Source organism: Leptinotarsa decemlineata, unplaced genomic scaffold (genome assembly GCF_025532065.1).
Source record: "Leptinotarsa decemlineata unplaced genomic scaffold, Ldec_3_MD MMD2_tig00026354_RagTag_RagTag, whole genome shotgun sequence".
Taxonomy (NCBI): domain Eukaryota; kingdom Metazoa; phylum Arthropoda; class Insecta; order Coleoptera; family Chrysomelidae; genus Leptinotarsa; species Leptinotarsa decemlineata.
Window position 1 is genome coordinate 10472971 of NW_027412702.1, and position 25928 is coordinate 10498898.

The 25928-nt window shown below is 35.1% G+C and overlaps 1 protein-coding gene across 2 annotated transcripts in view; it reads right to left on the reverse strand.

Annotated features, from left to right (window-relative positions):
- LOC111512561 (sperm-tail PG-rich repeat-containing protein 2) overlaps positions 1 to 25928 on the reverse strand; it is an 83027-nt gene that overhangs the window by 28950 nt on the left and 28149 nt on the right. For both annotated transcript variants that reach the window (XM_074184461.1, XM_074184462.1), the window contains exons 8-9: positions 20157 to 20298; positions 19951 to 20063 (exon numbers count right to left, since the gene is read on the reverse strand). In XM_074184461.1, the coding sequence (XP_074040562.1) occupies positions 19951 to 20063; positions 20157 to 20298 (255 nt within the window). The remainder of the gene's footprint in view (positions 1 to 19950; positions 20064 to 20156; positions 20299 to 25928) is intronic.

The following is a 25928-nucleotide window of genomic DNA, read 5'->3' on the forward strand; positions in this document are numbered from 1 at the left end:
ATGATAGAGCTCCATCTTGATGAAAACGAATAGAGCCGTCATAGCATTTATTCATGCGCGTATTATCGTAAGTATCATAATCTCAATTATTTTTGCAAGTCGTCGTCAATTTGTTTATTGTTTTTTTCTCCTGAATTTTGTTTTGTTATATTCTTTAGTTATAAAAGGTGTAACTTACACGATTCTGCAAGTTTGACTTATATATTAGATTAAATATTATACTACCAATATGTTCGAAAACAAAAATTTTCATGAGAAAGAATTGCTATAAGCAACGTCTTGAAAATTGCAAAAACAAGCTATATATAAATCGTGTTTATTAAGCTTCATGGAATGAGGATGGGGCATTATATAATATTGCATACACTCAAGCGATTTTTTCAAAAACATATTTTTTTTGAAAAAAAAAAGAAACCTGAGAGTAGCTGGATGAAAAAAATAATGTGGGCAAATTCAATAAAGTTGATGGAGATAAAACTAGATCAGGAATAAATAAGTTGACTTGTGGTTCTTGTCTCAACTATTATATTGATCAACTGGGACGATTGTTTTGCAAGAGATTGAAATAAAATGTTCGGAAATCAATAAATTGAAAAAAGAACCCATGGGGTATTGATTGCATTTCGATATGCCGTGAGTTTGATTTCAGAATTGATATTGATATTTAAGTAACTAATGATAGTCAATATCATCCTATGTATTGATACATTTGAAATATACTATTTTGAGTTAATTATTAAATCCCATCGAAGAACCTATTTCATAATATTTCATATGGAATTTTGTAAACTCTAACACATTGAAATTTTACTAAAAAGGGTTCGGAAAGATAGTGAATTTGTGAGGATAACCCTTATAAAAAATGTAGGTGTGACATAAGTGACACCTTTGGGTTGAGTGATATGTTAAATATCACTAAATATTAGAAAAGAAAGTCTCTCTAGAGCGTCTGTCTGTCTGAACGCGATAAATTCAAAAACTATCGGACGTATTTTCATTATGGTTTTAATCAATGAAATGCACGAGGAGATATTGAGAGTGAGTAACGAAAACAACTGGAATAATAAAGCAGGAAAATGAGAAACAGGCAAATATAAGAAATTGAAAAGCAGGAAAAGAAAAGAAATATCGCCTATTTAAGGAACTCATAGGCGTTTGTTAATTTTAGGGTTCGAGTCCTAACTACCTCACATAATAAAACTGTTCATCAAACTGTTCTCATATCGATAACATATTTATCAAACAATGCAGTGAGACCTTCCAGGCACCAAATGAATCAGTGTTCTAATGAAATATCTCCGACAATCAAGTTGGCGAAGCGCTAAAACACTCAAACGCCGAATTTATGGTATCCATTAACATAGCTCAGTCCGAAGAACAATACAATCGGCTGCGCTATGCATAAACGACGCCGATGTGGAATCGCCAGAAAAACGCGATAATTCATCGTCGACGTCGCGGTGACAAATGCAAGCGCCGAAACCGATTCTCGATTGCGGTCCGTCGATCGGTGTCGTTCTTTTCAATTAGGGAAGCGGCGTCGAAATTGCACAGCCGCCCGCGGCGATCGGGGGCGGATAGGTGGAGGTTATGAAGTTATCTTTCGTTAGTTATTCTGTTCGCCAGTGACCTAGAAAGCAGACGAGGGAGTAGATAGTTTCAGACAAGTACAATGGGACTGTAAGTGAAAAATACTTTATTCCTGTTCAGGATTCACTATTCGAATGTTGGAAAAAATAATTTTGGAAAAAACTCGAAAAAACAGCGTTAAGCAGCATAGTTACATAAAATGAATATGGTGTACTCATTCGGCGGGTTGACTGTCCTTGTTCATCTTTCACTGCCTGAACCACTGTGCATGCTGTTTTCGGCGAGTGCATTGGCTTGGAATGTGGGGGTTGAGCAAATCGGCCATCGGATACCTGCTTCCACGTAGCCCCGCTGGATACGGGAATGACAGAATCACTTGTGTTTCTGTTATTTCCTAACTGAATGGCATCCCAACGATGGCCTAATCCTAAGGTGTGTGTTGTCGTGCCGAGAGGATACATGATACTGAGCCTATCAGCTGTCTCTACGGAACCTTCGAGATACCGGGCGCCCTCTCGTCGTAGCATCGCCTTGTCAGGGTAATGCGGGGCTCTGTCGTGATTGCCCTCCTTTCCCTAGCTACTCGTGGGATTTCCATGGACAGAGTGAACTTAAAAATTATTTCTGACGCTGAGTCTATAGAGGAGATGGATGTCGAGTTTACGACTCCAACTGATCTTTCTATAAAATTTAATCCAGGAGCGAGTTTACGAGGAGATGGATGTCGAGTTTTTACGACTCCAATTGACCTCCCTGTAAATTTAGTTCAGGAGCGAGTCTACAGAGGAGATCGATGTCGAGTTTACGACTCCAACTGACCTCCCTGTAAATTTTGTTCACGAGCGAGTCTACAGAGGAGATGGATGTCGAGCTTACGACTCCAACTGACCTCCCTGTAAAATTTAATCCGCAGGAGCGAGTCTACAAAGGAGAAGGATGTCGAGTTTTTACAACTTCAACTGACCTCCCTGTAAATTTAGTTCAGAAGCGAGTCTGCAGAGGAGATGGATGTCAAGTTTACGACTCCAACTGACCTCCCTGTAAACTTAGATCAGAAGCGAGTCTATAGAGAAGATGGATGTCGAGTTAACGACTCCAACTGACCTCCCTGTGAATTTAGTTCAGGAGCGAGTCTACATCAGAGATGTGAGGATGGATGTATGTATGTTTATGGCTCTTTCACGCCTGAACGACTGAACGAATTTAGATGAAATTCAACATTAATACAGCTTATACATCAGAATAACTTAGAGACTAGAATTCACAAAGGTTTTGTGTAATTCTGGCCTTAACATAACGATAAGTATTGAGTAAGTTGGAAAAATTCTTTCTCCCTGAGATATATCTTGCCGTGCGCTGTCATTCCATTGGAATTACATGCAGATAATGTACCGTAAGACTGTTTATCTTGAAAAGTTCTGAATAAAAGTCCCCCCTAGCATATATCCACCTCGTATGTGGTAGCCACTATATGCAAAATACTGAGCCATGAATGCAGTCAAATTGGATACTTTTCACAATGCACAATCCAAAATATCGATAAAATTCTTATAAAAATTGATACAATTGTCGTGTTAAGTATTCCTTATAGAGAAACTTTGTCTTTTACACTGAGTCATTTAGATGAATCGTTCTAAAATTATCACGGTAAGATTAACTTGACACAACACCGTTACGCGTCGCCTCTACTGTAAGACGACGGAGAACGATGCGCGGAGGTAGACGGGCGAGAACCCGACCTGAACGCAGGCAGGTAGGTTTTTTGTACAGGGTAAATAAGCATCAGGAAAGGGAATCGTGAATTTCCACACCCAAGGGGGATAAATAGGTGTTTGAAGATTGCATTGAATTTTGTCTGTTTTGAAGTTGGAAACTAGAAGTTTTGGGTTATTAAAAAAAATATTTCAACTATTTATTTGAAATAATCTGTCACGAAACTTAATGTGACAATCCAAATTCTACGCGAGCGAAGCCGCGGGCAACAATTAGTATCAAATAACGTTTTGAATATAGAAATGCTTATAAATCCACTATATTATAATGATATCAATGATTACTTTTAGTATTTTTTCTATTGTCTTAATAGTAGTTGTTGACTGTCTTTCACAGTAATTACTCTGTTGTAATATTTTTGGGAATGAATAATTAAATCTCAAAGTGATGTGAATAAATGAATGAATGAATGCATAAATGAATGAATGATTAGATAAATTCATGATAATATTCGATTCGATTGATTCTAGAAAATTTTCCATGAAAATAAATTTAACAGTGGTGAGAAATTACCTACGTTTACTTGAAAATTTGATTGTTCGCGTTCATCAAATTTTGGAGATTCTAGCAGTTGAATTTTTGTCTATTATTTTCTGTATGTAGTTTCTGTTGAAATCGTGATCGTTTTCCAACAGATTGAATGTATGGTTTGAATTGGTTTTCTTCAATTCAAAACTTCTTTTGTGTTCGGATATTCTGATTTTGAAATTTCTAGATGTTTTCCCAATATAAACTTCTGAGCATATCATTTGTTGATCTTGTCGATTTTGAAATTGTTTTTCATATGTCTAAGGTGTTATCAGTCTTGTTTCCTATATTGATGTTCTATTTACTTAGACGCCACTAATATTTTCTGATGCCTTTTCTGTATATATCAGTTTTGTAAGTCTTACTATCATCTTTGATGTAATGGTTCACTTGTGTAACGGATTGTTTGAATATTTTTTTGTCGAGGATATGATGAATTATGTCCGAATTGAAGTTGTTACTGCCTATACATGGTATATGTTGGGAAACAAGCACGACTTCGACACACTGCGACAAAGGTGCTGATATTCCTGAAATTAATAACCGGTGAACAGTCACATTCTCTAGAATTAGTCGAATCATTAGTAAAAATAATTTACCTGCTTCGTACCTGCTGCCTGCCTGTTCTCAAAACTGTTTGAAAATCAGTAATCTCTAATCAGTAAAAATTATGAAAGGGAACGTTTTATAGCGAATAATTCAATGATTCATGAAAAAGTGAATGGTCGAAACACAAAACGCTATGAAAGTTTTGTTGAAAAATAATTCTCAGTGAAATCCTGGCGCATTCGCCATTCTTTTTCGTATCCCAAAACCTACTATAATTTTATTTCAATTTCTAGAGACAGGTGAGTGGAAAAATCTAGAGATTTGAATATAGTCTGATGTTAATAATATTGTAGGAACTCATTCCAAAAACTATTCAGACAAGAAAACATAGAAATCATTGTAATACTAGAGACATTCTATTGAATGCACTATTCCTTCTCACGGACAAAAATACGGTCTCTTGACGCGCCTTTCGCATCATCAAGGGATTGAATAGATTCATTTTTCGCCAGAGATTTCAATTCTACAAGCACGAGCAATTCTCATTATTTTCTCTCATGTGTTCGACTCAACCGAGCAACATCGAAACTTTCCAGACAACCATACCAATCATTGATATCCGACCTCCATAGTAGAAGTATAACTCAACTCCGGAGTCCAACTCCTTCAATTCAACGAGGGGGAGTCTTGCGGTCGTCTGCACTTCTTGTCACTAGCATTTATTTATGACGGTCATTTCGACTTTTTTAAACGATGACTTCCACACACATACGCCGACAAATAAAACATTCGCAGGTCGAAAGTGGCGGTCGTTCGTTTCGAGAAAGTTCTGGAGTTCGCGGAAATGAAATTGGCCGCCGTAAATGTGATTGGATTCTTGATATATTCAATGTTCATCGTTATTCCTTTACCACGCCAAAATTTCTAAGAGAAGCATTGTGGTCGAAGATTTTTGGTATTTCATACATTCGATTCTGTCAGTTTCCATGTTTATTTTGCCCTTTCTTAACATAAAAGAACTTTTATAAAAATATTCTTGAGCATTACTTTATTACGCACCTCATTTCTCTGAAATCATAAAAAAATTATAGTTGTGAACTTGTCAAAAACTTAAAAAAAAAACTATAAAAGATAAAAACTAACGGCTCTCAACACTGTCCACAGAAAGATGGACCAATCTGTTTTGTCGATATTAATCAATCAATTAATATTGATAAAAGTATTATCAATAACATCCAAAAGTTGAGGAAATCTTTCAAGAAAAGTTATACTCTGTAACATATTAAGCTATTAATACAAGGTAGTTGTTACTTTTCACTCCCGTATATTAGGGTATAAAAACTAGAAACTTTTTATAACATTAGGAGCAAGTCTACAGCAAAGTTCACAAGACTGTACCATACTTTCAATTTGACTGTTCATCAATGCCACCACAAATATAAGCCCAAGCTAAAACTTTCATCTTAACAATACCCACATGTGCAACGTGTAGCTCATTTAGTATTGAATTCCAATACTTTTTTGGTAATGTTATACGATAACATCACATGGGGCAATCTTGTTCTGTTGTTATTTCATTTTTTTTTATAAAAAATAAATAATTTATGATCTTTCCCAGGATATTTCCTAGGCTAACCAATTATTACAAACAAAATGACTTCACTAAGAACGGAATTCACATCTTTATCTTTTCGTAATTTATTTAAATTGCTCGTTATTTCGAATTCCTCTAAGTAATGTATATTGTCAAATAATCGGCATAATTTTATCTTATAATCAAAAGCTCAAAGAGTATAGGCCAGACGTTGAAGTCGGTTAGTAGCAAACATGCATCGGTAGTCTCCGCTTATCCCCAAAAATGGCTAGAAATGGTTTGTGAACGGTGAAAAGTGAAAACCGTTCACAAAAGAAGTACTGATGAAAATTTTTCACTTCGAAAATTATGGCTACCGCTTCTTTCTCGATTTGAGGTTATTTCATGTCTATAGAACTCAGTATTTTCTCGGTATTTTTTTCAACAATATGAGAGATAGTTGCTCATTTAATGCAAATGGGGATGCATCCACCATGAGCCTAACTTTCTTTTCGGGATCGAAATGTTAAGAAGTGAATTTGAAATTAATAATTTTTTTGCGTTTTCGATACTAATTTTTAATTCTTGTGACCAATGGCCGCAAAACTTCTGATATATTTGATGAGAATTCCCTATAGAGAATCATTCATCATGCCTTGAAATGATTTCAGTTCTGTCACTGTTATTTGGTACAGCCATTTCCGTTATCGCTTCAATTCTTCTGTCATTTGATGTATGTAACCCCTTTATATACAGGGTCTCTCACGACGAGAGTTCGTTAGGAATATATGGAGAACGATTCAAAATAAAAACTTTAAATTTTGTGGTAGTGGGTTTTATAAAATGACCTTCTCAACTTTAACACAGGCCCGCTTTGTTTAACAATGTCTATACCCAAATTTGTTAGTTTTCGAAATATTAATTTTTTTCTGAAAAATTTTACAGTTACCTGCACCACAGCTGCAGGTTTTTCCGAGTTTCCTGCAGCTGAAAAAGCAAATGCGCCACTGGAATCAACGAAGTCGCCAATTAATTTTTATTGTAGTTTTATTTTATTTATTTTTTATCGTTGTTTCAATAAAATCTAATTTCAAATATTTCCCAAAATCAAATATTTCTTGCCAGAGGTGTATTTTAGGTATGGGACATGTTTCATGATTTGTCGTAGTATCCAAAAACAATAGAATAGTGTATGGTTTCCATTTGAAAAAATCGTGTTTCATCAGTTTTCTCGATGTTATGTTTTAGGTGGAAATTTCGATCACCCTGTGAATTATTTTCAAAAATTCGATGGATCTGTTCATGACTTGATGCTTAAGGTGTGATTCTGTGAAATTTAACATTTTCAACTGTTACTGTCTATGAGTTATGATTTTTTCGAAGTGGTGCTATAGCTGTTTAAATTAAAAAAAAATAATATTTCGAAAACTAACAAATTTGGGTATAGCAATGTTATAGAATGTGGGCCTAAAATGTGCTAAGAAATTCAAAAATGCAATAAAATATAGGGTGTTCCATTTGAAATAAGGAAGTTGCCCTCAACTTCCGGTATAACGGAAAGAGACCGTTAGTTGAAAATATTTTAGTTGAGAAGGCCATTTTGTGGCCACTACCACAAAAATTTAAAGTTTTTATTTTGAATCGTTCTCCATATATTCCCAACGAACGCTCGTCGTGAAATATCCTGTATATCAGGTTTTTCTTTTTTACCTTCATTTCATGATATTTTGGAGTTTACTAAAGAGATATTCTATTCTGAGAAGCGGAAAGATTATTTTCATTTCAAGATGGGGATTTTAGGTAACTGCAAAGTCACCACAAAGCCCAATACCTCCGTTAGCCTTCAATATTGGGATAATGTGTGTGACCCTCTCCAAAAAATATATTGGAATTGAAATTCAACCCGAAAATCGGAACTCAGCCGCGATTATGTCTGTTAAAAATCTGTTTTTCCGTTAACTAGCTGGCGCACCCTTACGAACGACAATTCTCAGAATTCGAAACTTGTGCGAACCAAAAATTAACAAGGTCTTACATTTTAACGTGTGATTCCTAACACGGGTTGGACGATAGCAAGTGAAAACCGATCGTTCAGACTAGGACTTGAACCACCGACCAACATGGCAGTCAATTCGAGTAAGTGAACAGAGCACCCACGTCGAATCGCCTGGCTACCGACCGACCAATCTAATCTAATCTCTATAACTTATAGTTGAAGAAATTTCCATGCAGAGACTCGGATTTGAAAATAATGTCACTTGCACTCCTTTAAGCTAAGAATCAACTCATTCTTGAAAACAACAAAACATTATGTACACAAACTCTTGATAGTTTCAAGATGGCGCTAAAATAGTTCGCGATAAAGTTTAAGTACGCCGCTCAAGCTCAAAATGAATGCACTTCTCTCCGATAGAATCAATTGCATTTCCGGTTGTAATCAAATCTAATCCTATCGTTGCCGACGGTTGAGTGCAATTGCATACCTCGTTACTTCAATTGGGACTGCGAGTATACGTTTTGCTTACGAATTAGGTGAAATCTGATAAAAGTGCGGCCGATTTGCACCTTTCCTCGGTAATTTCGGTTTAATTTGCTAGGCGAAGTAGTTCGTAAAGTGGTCGAGATGTCGGAAAAATGGTAATTTTATTTCCATATAAGTCGCAAGGTTTTTATACTGGAATGAGTATTCGGCACATTCACAGAGTTCAAAGAAATGGTGCAATGGTGACAAATTTTCACTCAAATTAATTAATTTCTAAATATTGATTTGAAACTTTTTCATTCGGGATATTTTTGTTAAAAATAGCAAATCTATTGGTTCACAGCTGGATAAAACACACGTTTAGATTATTTTGCAGATGTATACAATCACAACACCAGAACAGAGACATCTACCTGCATAAATAGTCAAGTGGCTCTTGCATCACTCGAGTCTAATCAAATAACATACAACTGCCCAAAAAATCTTCGATACGCCTTTCCAATATATGATACTTAAGTGAGTCGACAGAGCGGTAGTTAGAAAGTCTCAAAGAGTATTGTCCAATAATAGCTGGAAAAGTAATGTTATCACCAGAAACAAATCAATTACCAGAAACAAATTACCAGAAAAGACAAACTTTCCGAATTTGATATTACACACTTCACTACAATACCTCCATAGAGACAATGCTGATGAAACGAATTCATTGGTATATATATTTGGTGTTCTACTGTTTGGTATACTGATGAATCAGTTTTCTATCTATAATGATATCAAACCACTGGAATATTCAATCAACTTCAGCAGGTTGAGAATTAATTACCTATTTTGAATCTTATATGAATGCAATATCCTACTTTTTGAATATTACTGGAGTCTTTTTCCAACACCAAACCGTTATTTCAACGTCTTGTTATGTTATGTTGTTATGTTGAAAAAACTCCAGTAATATTCATAACTACACCAAAGGTTCCAAATAGTGCATCACAAATCCTTTCTGTCTATTGCTACAATGTCAATGCTTTCATTGGAAACTGTACAGTTGACTTCTTCGTAAACTTCAAATTTATCAGATAATGTTGTGGCTATTAGGTGATGAATGGTGTGATGTCTCATCACACCATCACACCATAGTTTTGTGAATAGAAAGACCAATTTCACATTTGCAAACCACCTTTTAACAGAAGAACATGAGTTTGATCATGAATACAACGTTGTTACATTCAGAAGAGAAACGTTAGAAACTCAATCTTCTAGAAACACAAGAAAAATTGAGAATAATACGAAAACCTGTAGAAGTATAGAAAATGCAAAATAGAAAAATATCTACTTCAGAACAGCACAAAGCAACGCATCGTTATATCATTCCATCTCTGCCACAAATTATTATTTCTCAATTTTTCTGATTCTTTCAGCATAACATTTCCTGTCTATAATTGCTGTAGTTTCTTGTGTCATATTGCGATCTTCTTGTGATGAAATTTTTGGTCATTTTGTCTTCATGTCTATCAGTCTTCTGCAAATATTTGATCAACAATGTTTTCCCAAAAAATGAATACCAACACTCAAAAATTCCAATGGTACATCATATTCTCAGAGGTAAATGACCCCAATAATTTTCTTGTAAATCAAAAATAACTTTCTTATTAGTCAGTGGGCTATGCTTGAAGACTGGCCGTAAACAAATCTAAAGTAAATGGAACTTCAAACGTTCCAGCCATTCTCTATATACCTACACAGTGTGCCCGTTCCATAATTGAAGGTTGACTCTTTCAGTTGTATCATTGCCAATTGCATATGCAGGACATTTTCTGTGAAAATTCCTGCACTGACGCCTGTTGGATATAATCCAACGCCCTTCGTGGTATTAGCCAGAAGAGTAGTTGTTTTCTGATAGGTGTCAGTCCATTAAACCTACTGTGTAGGTATATAGAGACTGGCTGGAACGTTTGAAGTTCCATTTACTTTAGATTCAATCAAAAATAATGTTATCAAAAATAAATTCCTGTTCATGTATACTCTAAACAAGCTGTAATATGGATTTTGACAAGAAGTAATAAGCTTCATGCAGAACAAATATTTTTTGAAACGCAATTATAATATAAATTGATGGATGTAGCCGTTACTATGTAGTAGGAAATCATAATGAAGAAAAGAGAATTGAAACTTTATATGTTTTTTACCACTTTTATTTCTAACTAACATTACTGCAGTTTCATCCTGAAAGGACATTTTCGAACTTATACAGTATAAGTTTGAAAATGTTAAAGGTATAAGTTTGAAAATGTCCTTATAGGATGAAACTGCAGTAACGTTAGTTACAAATAAAAGTGGTAAAAACATAGAAAATTTTAATTCTCGTTTCTTCACAATAATAATATTTTTACTGTATTCCAACAATTTGAAGTGTGAAATCGACTGATTGGAAAAATCTTCAACCAAAGAAACGAAAATAACTTTCCCAAGCATTTTCATCACATCCATAAATTATTCCAATTTATTTTACTTTAACATTCACGATTCAACCGGTAATAAAAGCACCGAATGGGATCAACGTTCGGCTCAAGAATCATTCAAGATATTGGAAGTCGTGGAACCGAATTAGGACAAAGGTCGATTAAAGCCCTGATCGAAGAAGTCCTGTAATTTCATTCGACATTAATCCTATTTGATGAGAAATTTTAATTCCTTGGAGGTCAAGAAACGCGGCCACTGGATGGAAATTGAAACGGGAAGTCATTTCAGAATCTGAATATTATGTTACAGCCGAGAAAAGTCGAAAAAATGTAAACTCACAGATGAAGCGTGAAATTTTCCATAAAAAAGATTGAAATCATTCAAAAATAAGTTTTTTATCATTACTGAAAAAAGCATCAATTATGTAATACATTCATTTTCTCCGGTAATATACACAGTAACAGAAAAATACAAAGAATATATAAATGCTCAAGATTCAACATTCAGAAACTACAGGAAAGTGAAGAAATTATGCAATACTTCAATTGTGGTTTTGTCAGTATCTAATATGCAATTTAAGTTATCTCTGCGACATAGTTCATATTGTCGTAATACCAACTCATGTATTAAGAAATTATTCCTTTCCAGTAAAAATGGACAATCAAGCTGCCCATTCGAAAACTTAGAGTGGTGTGAGTGGTAGACAGCTGTTTCAGCCTGTTGGGCATCATTATTACCGGGCGGCCGGTCCTCGATTGAAAAACAATTGTGACAAAGTCATCTTCATTTTCATCAGGTTGGAATTTTTTTCCTTATCATTTCAACTGAGGTTCGTCAGGAGGACAAATGGTTCATAACTGGAGGTATTGGATGGCGACATAAAGGTCAATGACGTCTATGCCGCTCTGCCCTTGTGTACCACTTCCTGACTGGGGTATTTGATAAACAAACTGTTGATTTTAGCAGACGTCGTAGGGCCTTCACTCAACTTTGTCCCCAGCGACAGGGCCTTTGTCCCTAAGCACCTGAAGCATACATGATGCCAGGCATGAACATCGTGTTGTATAATAAAATCTTATTCCTAAGATTGAGCCTTGAATGTCTGTTGACCAGAGGATAGAGTTTAACTATCTCTTGATGTAATCAATGTTGCCCAGGTGAGTCGGCGATTCATCCAAAGACGTAGATACTTGACTCGCGGTTACCATTCGATCTCCCTACCTGAGATCGTGACCCTTGTGTCTGGAGAAACGTTACATCTCCCCAAATCTATCGCCTGAGTTTTTTCTGGGTTCACCCGCATCTTTCAGTCGCGGTACCAGCGTTCGAGGTCGTCCAATGCGCGTTGCATGTAGACGACCGCAACGCACGACCCATAGAAGAAGCGAGGAGAGCCGTATCATCGGCTTGAAGGAAAACCTTCACGTCATCGAACCTCGGAAGGTTGCTCACGTAAAGGCTGTAAAGTAGGGGAGACAGTACAGCTCCCTGGGATACTCCAGCTTGGATTTTCCTGACAGGAGACAGGGTTCTTTCAACTCGGACCTAAAATTTTCTGCCTTTCAGAAAGTACCTAGTCCACCGGACCAGACTCCAAGGCAGATCGAAATCAAGCATTTTGTGTAGCAGGTCTTCGTGCCAGACTCGGTCGGAGGCCTTTGAAATATTCTGGAGGACGAAATGGACTGCCTTTCTGTTGTTCAGTTCTGAGATGGAATGTTCGATCAGTCTCAGGGCCTGCAGCTCGGTGGAGTGTGCCCTCCTGAAGTCAAATTGTTCGTCAGGGAGAACATTTCGGTCTTTAACTTTTTCTGTTCAGCCAACTCAGCCGTTAATCAAAGCAGACTAATCGGACGATGATTCTGGAAAAACAGCGGGTTCTGACCCTGTTTCGGAATCATGACAACTACGGCATGCTTCCATCTTTGAGGGAAGTATCTGAGGGCGATTGTGCTGTTAATTATGTTCTACAGATATCTGGGGAGCTTCTTCAACAACCTATTGTTGATTGAATCTACTCGGGAGCCTTCTTGGGTTTGGAGGCCCTAATATACCCCCTCAGTTCTTCCTCCGAAGCTGGACGGATCACGTCGTCGTCATTTACCCTAAGGATGCGCCGAACCCGAGGTTCCAACCAGATATCACGGTCAATATCATCATCCGAAGACAAATTGTGAAAACTAAGACGAGTATTTCATTAAAATTACTGCATGAACGCAAGCGGGACTTAAGTGAAACCACCTATTTCATTCGGTGTGTGACACTCAAGTTTGTTCGTCAAGTTTTTGTATCAATATTGGTGAATTGACACATTTTTGAGACCGACAACTGCGTTAGCAGAAATTTACGAACCTTCACCGGAATGCCATCGGGTAACGAATCCACATATTTCCAGAAATAATACAGTATCAAGAAAGGCTAATGCAGTCGAGCTGCTGGAAAATAATTACATGAAATTGAGTTTCAGTAAATTTTTTGGTATTTGGTCATAAAACCATGTTGGCTAGGTAAATGGCAATTGGTTTATGATTTAATATTCAGCGGAGTCTCTAGATCCTAAAAAATAGAAAAATAATGTTGGTTTCCAATTATATGCCCGTGTCTTGTTGAAAAACGAACCTTCATTTCCATCCTCCGAGTAGGCAATGAATTATTACTCAACACTTTTGAACCAATCACAGTGAAAATTCACTACTTCACACTTCTATTTGAATTATTTCCATTCGCAAGTTAGCCTTAAAAATTAACCTCACTCCAAAATTGTTCTCAAATGTTATACCCTATTACTGACCCAACAGTTCTGTTTAAAAAATACTCGAATTATTTCTAACGAAAAATGTAATTTAGAGTAAGGTGACGAATCGATATTTCAATTTTAGTCTCACTAATTTGTAAGAAGTTCAGTAAAGTATGTGACCCAATGATCTTATGTTCAAATTACAGCGACTGCATTTTCTATTCCTTTTTCAATCATTCAATTTTCAAATTATTCGAAATTGAATAAAATAACTAAGGTAGGAAACATTTTTGAATGCCCTAATCAAGTTGTTTCTTTTATTAAAACAACGATAAAAATAAAATAAAAACAACAATAAAAATTAATTGGCGCTCCGGGGCGACTTCATTGATTCCAGTGGCGCATTTGCTTTTTCAGCTGTAGGAAAACCCGGAAAAACCTGCAGCACCACATCATCTGGAGATCTTGATCTAACAATGTCCTCTCTCTTATAAAACAAAATGTAGGGTGTCTCCAGAGGCTCCAATAAATTCTCATTATTGAATTCAATGATATTACTCTCATTACGTATATCCTTCACAGATAATATAATTTTAAACAAGAACTAGTTTTGACATAAGTCTACTTTCGAGGAATGGGCATTACTTGAAAAATTTGCGGTATTCTTGCTATTCGATTCAGTTTTTACGTTAAGGTCGATTAAAATATTCAACAAAAACCCTGAAATGAAAAAATTCTCATCTATGAAATAACACTGATCGACAAGAAACCTCAACTATTTTTAATGGGAAAGCTAAGAGGGATTTCTACTACAAGACTCCAAACTTGTTATTCATATAACGCCATCATACTATAGATTTCATAAAAAAATATTCGACCAGGACCAAATCTCTCAACACAAACTCAGATTTCATTTCATAAAAGTGTTTCAAAATCCTTTCAAAAGTTAAAATGAGCGTTCCATTCCTGAAAATCTTGATAAACGTAACACCACTCCTGAAATTTCCTCGAGAGCTTTCACTAGGATCGAACAATCGATAAGGAAACCCCTAAGAAATTCATGCAGGCTTCAAAAAACCCTCTTTCCCTATACATGGCCGTATGAAACGCTCTTTTCTGAGCACTGAGTCATTCACATATAGATATATTATCAGACGTCACTGACAGTCGACGTATATATCAGTTTAGCGTCCCGTACAGAAGTTCAGATCGCGGATTGAAATGCGAGAATTCTGATCTGAAAGTAAACGGCTGAATTTACGGGGATGTGAAGTTGAAACATGGAATTTTTCAGAATTCCTTTTTTTTCAAAGAGAAACCATAGGATATACAATTTAGCCGACTGTCTATAGGAATGACTGCCTATAGGAATGAAAACACGCGATTGTTCATCTTTGATGACTACCATACCCAAATTGATTTTACAAATTAAAAATATAGTGCCTTCCATTTTACAAGATCAAACTATGATATAGATTGTGGTACCCACGATCATTTGTTTTATACGGATAACCTCAAACGTTATACCTCTAGTGGAAAAGGATCGTCACCAGACATTTAAGAAGCATACATGCTGAATGAAATGAATATAGGATTGAACCAATGTTTCATTCATAGATGAAGACATCCTGCACCTACTGAATGAAGGAGATTCTTCACCAGTTTCCGATACTCTAAGTATCAGTACTAACTCAGACATATCTTGTTATAGAGATTATTAGGGAAAAACAAAGTTACTGCTGGAAATTGTATGCCATCTAATCTTACTCATTTAGAGAAGTGAGGTAGACTCGGAAGGAGGTCCACCGATATGAAGAACTTTTCCGGCATTTTTCAATATAGAGGGTCTCCATAGCGAAATGTTTCTGGCTTATGCCTTGAAATCACCAATAGTTTGGATCCTGTTCCTTGCATTATCTAAAACCTTAAGGCAGGAATCTTCTTATAGCAGTAGACTTCGGTTCCGATAATAATGAATGAAGTTACCACAAGTCTATCACAGAAGAGAAACCTGTTCAGCAGATGGCTCACATTGAAGCTGCCAAGACCACATTACACCTGTAGCTACGTAAGAGTAAGCCGAAGTATAGGGTCTACTTTAATAACACAGAAGACCTTGGTTTACCGCTTTTCATTTTGTCATCAGTAGCGAGGAGAGAAAACGTATAATCTATTACGATAGAAGGTTATTCAGGTGCGAGTTTAGAGAATAGTATGTGAGTTAGCAAGAAATATGTCAGTGATTCTATAAACGTGATGTGATGGTGTTTATTTCAATGGTTTTCTGAGAAATCTAGTCTGATTTTATTTGATAAAAATGTTTTTGTTTAAGTTGCTTCAAACTAAAACACCTAGTTATTTATATAGTTTATTAAGCCGGCATTCTGACATATATCTAGTCAATTTAAGAATTAACTCATTCAACATACCTAGACACCGTACTTCCAAATTTGAAGGATGTTTTTCTTATACAGCGTGACTCACGGTCGATGGTAGGTTAGACGTTTCTGGAAAACGCAAAGCATGATTTTTCTGAAAATTCCACCTCTCACATTTCCTTACCTGTTCTATCGATCTAAAATATTTTTAGCATTGCGGCGTTGCCACTTCTATCAAATTGCCTAGCAATTATATTTTTTTGAATGGAACACCCCGTATATTAATACATTTTTGGAATCGCTCTAGTATTTTAATACTTTTTTGTTGATAATGTTCTATACCTATCTCTATCTGTTTTCGATATAAAATATATTCGATATATAAATTGTGCTAAATATGGTCCAAAACATAGCCTTAATTGAAATTAAGTACTTACATCAGTACTCTCAACTCATGAAAAGTTGATATTTTGATGATAGTTTGGACAAACTTGAAATATTCAAACAACACCAAGAAATCGACTCCATATCATACAGGGCGTGCTAAAATTACTATTATTTCCATTGTGCATAAAAGTAGGTGAAAGTTCATTTTTTCAAACAAAACCCCCTGTATATTACTCGATGAATTGAAAGATGGTGAAAAATGCTTCAAGATGATATACATGTCCCTATACCTAAATCGTCAAGTTTTCTTAATAAAGCCGTTTTTGTGGAAAAATAGTTATTCACGTTTTACCTACAAGTGTTGAAAGTGGCATTTTATTTTGTGAGTGGGGACTATTGCAAAACGAGCGTCAGCAAGTGGAGCAAACTCACGAGCAAAATAAAATCACTTTTAACAAATGTATCATACAATTTTTTTTGTATAACGTTACTGCTGATAATAAAAAAAATTATAGGGTCCATGGGATTTGAACACACGATCTTTGGATAACAAGACATATGTTACAACTACATACGCCAACTCACGTTATTTTAAGGAGGATTATTGGTTAGTCATGAAGGACTTTCTACAGTTGGACTGAATACTACTTCGTCATCGTCAGTAACTTCAAAGGGATTTAATATTACCAACAGCACGAACTGCATGTGTAAACTTTTCTAAATGATTTTTTGGTTAGTGTTCTGATTGAAGTGTTTCTATCAAAGAGATTTTCAATAACTGTTGTACAAAAAATAATTTTTAATTTAATTTCCACGGCTACCTAGAGCCGTGGAAATATCAAGCTTATGACAGTTTGGTGCATAGATATATAAACAAGATTTTGGTGACTTTTATAAGTAATTGATAAATGGTTATTGACGATGTTTCAAAAAATCGCCAAAAATGAATGCAAATATTGATTATTCAAACGAAGTTCTTATGAAATTATTTATTATACACGGACAGTGTGATCAAATCATTGCCAGAACTTGTAGAAAATTCAACCAAATGTATCCTGAATTAACACTAATGAACGAGAGGAAATTTTTAAGATTACAAAATAATTTCCTTAACTATGGCTCCATGTTAAAAGCGCCTTCAACATTACTAAAATCTGTTACTTCAAATGAGGACAATACTGTTAACGTTTTGGCATATTTTTATACATATCCAGAAGCATCCATTCGCAGTGCAGAAAAAGATTTAGGTGTATCACATGCTTCAGTACAACGAATTTTGAAAAGTCACGGAATGCATCCGTATAAATTTACCAAAGTTCAAGCTCTGAAAGCAGAAGACTTCGAACGTAGAATGCATTTTTGTGAATCCCTTTTGATTCATACACAGGAAGATCGGGAATTTTTGTCAAAAATAATTTGGAGTGACGAATCAAAATTTACGAGGGATGGTATTTTCAATAGAAGGAATAAACATTTTTGGGCTGATCATAATCCTCGTGTTACAAAAGAAATGGGTTTTCAAGAAAAATTTGACATGAATGTTTTCTGTATTCTAAAGAACAATAAAATTAGCTTTTTTATTTATGAAGACACACTGAATGCAGAGAGATATCTCCAAATATTAAGGACGACTGTTACCATTTTCTTGAAAATTTGCCTTTAGAGAAATATAGGAATTTGTAGTTTCAACTGGACGGAGCACGAGCTCATTCCACCCAGGAAGTTTCCAGGAAAATTGACGAACTCTTCGACGATCGTTGGTTTAGACGGTTAGGGCCGTGGGATTGGCCACCGAGATCACCCAATCTCACGCCTCTTGACTTTTTTATGGGGTGTTTTGAAAGAAAGGGTATACAGTACTCCAGTGTCTACCAAAAAAAATTGCGACGGCGAATAGTGCGGAGTATTGAAGATCTGGTTCCCCAGGAAATTGAAAAAGCAACACCAAGTCGCGTACAAAAAACATTTTGAAGTGTTTAGAATATAATGGACAACGTTTTCAGCATTTATTGTGAAAATGTGATATTTTGTTTACAATTTTGTTATTTTGAATCATCCTATTCTGTTATTGTCTGTACTTTCACATGTTTTAGCTCACAAAATCTTACTTTTTACCTAGAAATGACTGATTTTTGGTACAGTTGTTCCCTGGAAACTTTGAGCCATAGTTAAAGAAATTATTTTGTAACCTTACAAACTTCCTCTCGTTCATTGGTGTTGATTCAGGATACATTTGGTAGAATTTTTTACACGTTCTTACAATGATTCGATCACTTTGTTCATGTGTATAATAAATAATTTCATAAGAACTTTGTTTGAATAATCGATATTTGCATTCATTTTAGAAGATGATTCGAAACACCGAATCATACAGGGGGTTTCATTTGAAAAAATGAACTTTTGACTACTTTTATGCACAATGGAAAGAATAGTAATTTTAGCACGCCCTGTATGATATGGAGGCGATTTCTAGGTGTTATTTGAATATTTCGAGTTTGTCCAAACTATCATCAAAATATTAACTTTCAATGAATTGAGAGTACTGATGTACTTAATTTCAATTAAGGCTATGTTTTGGACCATTTTTAGCACAATTCATATATCGAGTATATATTTTATATCGAAAACAGATAGAGATAGGTATAGGACATTATTAACAAAAAAGTATTAAAATACTAGAGCGATTCCAAAAATTTATTAATATACGGGGTGTTCCATTTAAAAAATTAAATTTCTAGGACTTTTTGATGGATGTGGCAACGCCGCAATACTGAAAATATTTTAGATGGATAGAACAGGTAAGGAAATGTGAGAAGTGGAATTTTCAGAAAAATCATGCTTTGCGTTTTTCAGAAACGTCTAACCTACCATCGACCGAGAGTCATGAAATTTTACTCATGTTCAATCATATTATTCATCAATTTAAGAAAGAGATAAAATCACACATGCTTACTTCTTGGTGCTAATTTAAAAAATTTGAAATGCAATGTATAGTAGTGCATTGAAATTGTTAAATTGACCAAAATAATGTTCTGAATAATAAGAGTTATTAGCAACTGACAATATGATATATAATTTTTTTCTCTTCTCTATCTTTGTTATGATAGTAAATAAGTATGTATATAATTATTTTCTTATATCCACAGTATAATTTTTGTATAAATGTATTTTTATGCATAATAAACGATATTATTATTAAGATAATAGATATTTCAATGCATTTGAACCATCTCAGCAGTCCCGCAGACTGTGTAACTTGACAAATGCCCACTGGAAAAATTGCGCTAATTTTAGCCATTCCAATATTTGGAAAGAGCTCTTGTTTGAATGAATCAAAATCAAACAAGAAGTTGACAGAAGTTTGTAGAACAATGCTTCCCAATGCGATTACCTTATTTAGATTCAATGAAGCTTAGAAGATACATTTTCAATGTTGAAAATCTCTTGGTTTCGACAGAACCGTGAAAAATTCGATGTAAAATTAGTAAACACTCACCCAGTACGTGTCTGGCCCTGGAATATTCCTTGTGTCTTCAGAAAATCTCTTGGAGGACGGTATCAAAGCTCCTTTACACCCTATGTTTCCTTGTGACAAATAGTCTGCAGGACCTGTAGAATAGATATCAGAATAAGTAATATTCACACTAACAATTAAACAGAAATTTTCAAACCAAGTGGCTGTAATGACATTTTTATACTTACTAGGATTTTCGTTAGTCGACTCTACTACACTTCTCTTCTTGTTCATAGCGTTGAACGGTATCTCGAAAATATTGTGTGACTGTTGATTCCTCGTGTAGTTGAATGCTCCAATGGGATTGTAATGGGCTGGACTCATTTCCTCCTAGGAATATATCAAATTTCAGATAACTGGAGAATAGAAGAAATGTATACAGTATAAATACTGTTTTCACAATACCCAAAGGAGAAAAATATAGAAACTGAATAGTATGTCAGTTATAAAATTAGTTTGAAGGACTCTGAGAAAAAGTAGGTTGGTCAGACAAGAGAAGCTACTAGAAGTATCAAAGTTTCTGGACCAGAAAAGTCTAGTGTCGCTTAACATGCTTTGGAGAGAGGTCATTGCACATCAGTACTCCATATCAGATTTTTGGAAGCTCTTAAAGTTGGAAAACGCACACGAGAACTATGGACAATAATAAATATCCCATTTCATACATCCCAATTTTTTCTCTTCCATGAATCGCTCACTCATAATTAGTGGGAGATTTCATAATAAAATATTCCCTAAAATATCTGAATTTAGATCAAAGGAATTTATATAGTTCACCTCCTAATGAAGCTATCTTGATTGATGAAACTTGCGCCATGGGTTAGGTTAGTGTTACGAAAAAATTGACAACTCCTGTCACGGTCGCCAAAAGAAAAAACTACCCTTTCAACTCCAGTTCTCTCAGTTCAATGGAAATTGTCAAATGAGTATCTACTGTTCGTACAGCGATTACTGCAAACCCCAACAACAATACGATTTATCGGCAAAAACTTTCTTACTTTTTATTGACGTTAGTACATTGGCAAAAAATTGACAACTCTTCTGACAGACATAGTATTTTTATATGTATGTTCATAGGTGAACAAGAACATCTGATCTCCCGAACAAGACATTTATGGGGTCCATAAAAAAGCAGTTTTCGAAGATAGTCGTAAATTCACGCATCGACATTGACGACCAACAAGATTCCTCAAATCCCTCTTCCTCTGCAGCTTTTGATGCAAGACAACATGAAGCTCAAAATCGAAGTACTCGGACTCCAAAACCAACCAGTTCTGTTTTGATCTGCTATGTTGACCTCATCTTCGGTACTTGGCCGTACCATCAATGCATTGTTGGATTCAACTATTCTAATGAAACGAAGCAGAGTATAAGAGAACATGGACATCTTACATTAAAAATACTCCAACTATGGAATCAACGCAAGATTTTCGAAGTTGATTGTTGCAAAACCAAAATTCGACATGACTGTCGAAAGAGATGATTCTGGGATTCCAACTAGGTACCTTGCATTGATTGTTGCAGGGAGAAACTGAATACAAGTAATTTTTTTGTCCATTTGTTCTTATACTATGGGTTGTTCTTTAAAAATAGTTAGGTTCAATAATGCATTCATGGTTGAACCTAACACCACCGATGAGTACTATCTCAGGTCGAAACAACGATGTCTGGTGTTGAATCAAGAATGCTTCGTTATAAGACTCTGGCTTGAGCTTTTCAATGGAAGTCCGAACTAATGAAATTCTAAATAAATGGATTTATTATTTTAGGGGTAGGTACCCTGCGGACAAAAAGTGTGGGATAGAAGGCACCAAATATAGTTGTCTTTTTTGACATGTAAGATGATGTGTTTCGCCAAACTTTTATCATACCATTAGTTGGAAAAAATATTAAAATATCACCCCGTATGAATTAGTAGAAGGATTCTGGAGTCCTGTCTATCACTAACATTTACAATTAATCATAACACTATAAATTTCGATTCAATTCGTCTCATCTATACAGCAACTTCGTCGAAGGAAACAAATTTGTTTCCGAATAATGCCAACAAAGCAACAATAACTTCTTCGAAAGCTCGTTCACGCGAAGTGGTCCTTCAACGCAGAAACAGCCGAAAATAGAAAGGCTTCTTCGAAAATTGAAAATCATAAACGGGAGAGAGAGAGAGAGAGAGAACGAAGCGGTTAGAACACGTCATGTAGTTTGATCAAAAGGCTCGGTCGCAGAACAATCAGAACCGAGACAATAAATTTCAATTAACAGCCTCGCTCTACGCCAAATATTGTCACTTAGCTACTTGTTTATTATTTACACCCCTAACAAGTAGTACTACGACTAACGAATTTGTTACACACCCTCTCTGCCGGCATTGGCGTTCCAAGAAAAAGGCTTTCAAATTCACTGATTATTACAAGTCTTAAGCGGACCAAGATCAAATTTTATATAAAATGAGAAAAAAGGATATCGTATTCGATTTTTCAAAAATACCTTTTTATATTCTCAATTCACCTGCTTTGTAGCTTATAATTTAAAATAATTGTCTTTGTTGAATCCTCATAAGTTATTGGACAAAAGTTATATTTTGTGGGGGAATCTGGGACGGTTCACCTTCCATAAATCTTAAAAAATCAATGATGGATGACTTCATACTTCAGTCATGACCCGTTTGTCCTTCTGGCAAACATCAGTTCAAAGGGTAAGGGAGCCAGGCTCTAACCTGAATAAAATCAAGATGACTTCCGCTATGGATGACTTCATGAAGTGGAAACGACAGCGAAAAGTTATTCCTGATGATACCATTTCGCTGAACATCAACCTATGTTTTTGAAATTATGGATATCCAAGTGTCGCTATCTTTGAAAAATCCCACAGGTAAAATCCTGCCCTCTTCCACTAACTGAATGGAAAAATCACCAACTAGAAGTTTCCGCAAGGTTATTTCTCAAATAAAATCGGTACGAAAATGTATTTTGATAGGTTTCTTTATACTCAGCCAGTTTCTTTCGCAGTCTCCTAACGATACACTTCTTTCGCCAAAATCTTCGGAAAAACCGAATTCTAGATCCCATTTATAGTCCAAGATCCCAAAGCCGTAAGACACAACTTATTTCCTAAAGCATATAACTTTCGGTTCACAGTAGTCTCTTGTGTACTTTTTAATACCTGAATGTTTGTGGAGCTTGCCCGGTGATACCTGCGCAGGTACCAGGTGAGAAAGGTAACTAAAAATCAGAGTTACTTAATTTAAGTTTCTATGACTGATTTTTATATATGTTTTGTAGAATATTATTCTGAAGTCATATAACAAAAATCAGACGCTTTCCACGGGCCAAAACTTTCATGACGTCGATAGATATTGTTTCGAAGAATTTATTCTGATATTTTCATCGACAAACTATTTTTGATAAGTCCGAAATTTCAATTTTTTGAGTGATTCAGTTCCGAATATAAAAAACTATTTTTTTTCGCACCGAAGGAACGTATTGTACACAAATCTATTTGGGCACGTTGATAGATATACTTTCGAAGAATATATTCTGAAATTTCCATCAACAAACTATTTTTGATAAGTGAGAAATTTGACTTTTTTGAATAATTCAGTTCCGAATATACGGAACTTTTTTTTCGCACCGAAGGAACATACGGTACGCAAATCTGTTAGAACACGTCGATAGATATACTTCCGAAGAATATATTCTGGAATTTTGATCGACAAACTTTTTTGATAAGTGAGATATTTGACTTTTTTGAGTAATTCAGTTTCGAATATACGAAATTATTTTTTTTGGAACCGAAGGAACCTGAAGTACGCAAATCTGTTCAGTTACGTCGATAGATTTACTTTCGAAGAATATATTCTGAAATTTCCATTAACAAACTATATCTGATAAGTGATAAATTTGACTTTTTTGAATAATTCAGTTTCGAATATACGGAATTACTTTTTTTACCGAAGGAAGATATGGTACGCAAATCTGTTTGGACACGTCGATAGATATCCTTTCAAAGAATATATTCTGAAATTTTTATCAACCAACTATTTTCGATAAGTGAGAAATTTGATATTTTGTGGATGAGTCTTTCCTGGGTATTCAGTATTGTTCAATGCAGGATATTTCAAATGACATACTTTTCACAAATCATAAAACTTTCACCGATAAACCCATTTTTCAGTTCCCATACGCTACCTGTTTAGGTAAAAATTAATTTTTCCTGAATAATATCATACTCTTATTCTACATTTTTTTTGGTATTAATGCTTGTATAGGGACAGTTGGCTGATATCAGAATGCTGACTCATTTATTCGACATGTTTCATAAAATATCGTGTTTTTAAAATGATAACATCGAAATACAGGTGAAATTCTTAATATTTGCAACCTGGCAACACAGTTCGCAAATCTCAGTCTAAACCATGTTCGATTGTCCCTAGTAATAAACTGTGGATGAAAAGTTGTGGGTAACTTCACACTAATGAAAAGTATTGACTTTCAAAAAAAACACTAATGGAACAAAAGCTGCTCAGAATTATTCTAAACCTACTTTCAATGAAACATTTTGCATCTCCGAGAAGTAGGGGCTTTTTTCTGTTGATCTACCCGGGTAAGTTGAATCTAAATCCAATTATTTATGAACATCGATACTGTTTGGCAAAATCACGCGGAAAAATACCATTGACTTCACCTCGAATGTATGGTATGATAAATTTCAGTGAATGAATGAACTGAAACCTGAAACCTCTGGCGTAGAATAAATCCAAAACAAGCACTTTTCCCAAACACCAGAACTGCAAAACTCAGGCCTCGAATTTCACCATCCAGTTTTCTTCAGGAAATGAAGAAAACTGAAGTACATGAAGACTTTATTTCTTCAGAAATTAATCTATCGGATTCTAACTTTCCCTCGCTCAAACTGATTGATATAGTTGTTGTTAAAATAACCTATTTACATAAAAATATTTTTTGATAAACGTTTACATACCTCCTCAGACTCCTCTAGCTGAGCTTGAACAACTGTTTGAAGCTCTGGAATTACTACACATATTACATAATAGTGCAATTCTCATTGTAGGAGATTTTGATATTAGCGATTATGCTAGCTATCTTAATCATGGTACTTTTTACAAATCCTTGATCTATCTCAAAAGAACTTTGTAAATAAACTCAATAGACTTCTTGACCTGGTATTTTTTAATGGAGAGTGTCATGTGGAGAAATCAATGGATCCTTTCGTAGTCGAAGATCAGCATCATCCTGCCTTGGATATTACTTGTGTACTTGAGACGAAGGCTAACTACAAAAATAAACTACATTCGCGCTTCGAAAAGAGTATTGCAGTTATGGTGTTTGGGAAAAGTGCTTGTTTTAGATTGTTTGTGATGTCTATGTGGTATACCCATTATTTGATTATTGGTTAATGAAAATGTGTTTACAAAACCACAATACGTGTTTCGCTTCACAATAGTTTCCTCAGGCGTGTTGATACTCGCTTGAGAAAGCTATTTTAAAGCGAAACATGCGTTACAGTTTTGTAAACTGTCCAGTGAAAATTTCACAAATAAATGTTACTTAAATGCGTTATGGATTATTATCAAGTATCGGCCAATTCCATCACATATCGACGATATAAATTTGTTTTCGATATTGTTTTGACTGAACTCAGGTTTTGTTGGTCTATTTTCATAATGGAAAAGGAAAATTGCTCGGTTTGTTAGGTTTATCACAATATTTTGTCATAATAAGTACGTGCTTTCGATTCCAAGATTGAATAGCGTTGTGACCAGATATCAGTCTCAATTTCTCCATGTAATTATATTTCAAAGTGATATTGAGAAAATATATGGTGTTAGTACTTTTTTTGATAAATTAATAGATACCACATCTAATTTTATTTTTATATAGACCGAATTTCCGAGGAAGATCTACCAAATAAAAGAAATTGGTCAGGAAAACGTAGTAGTT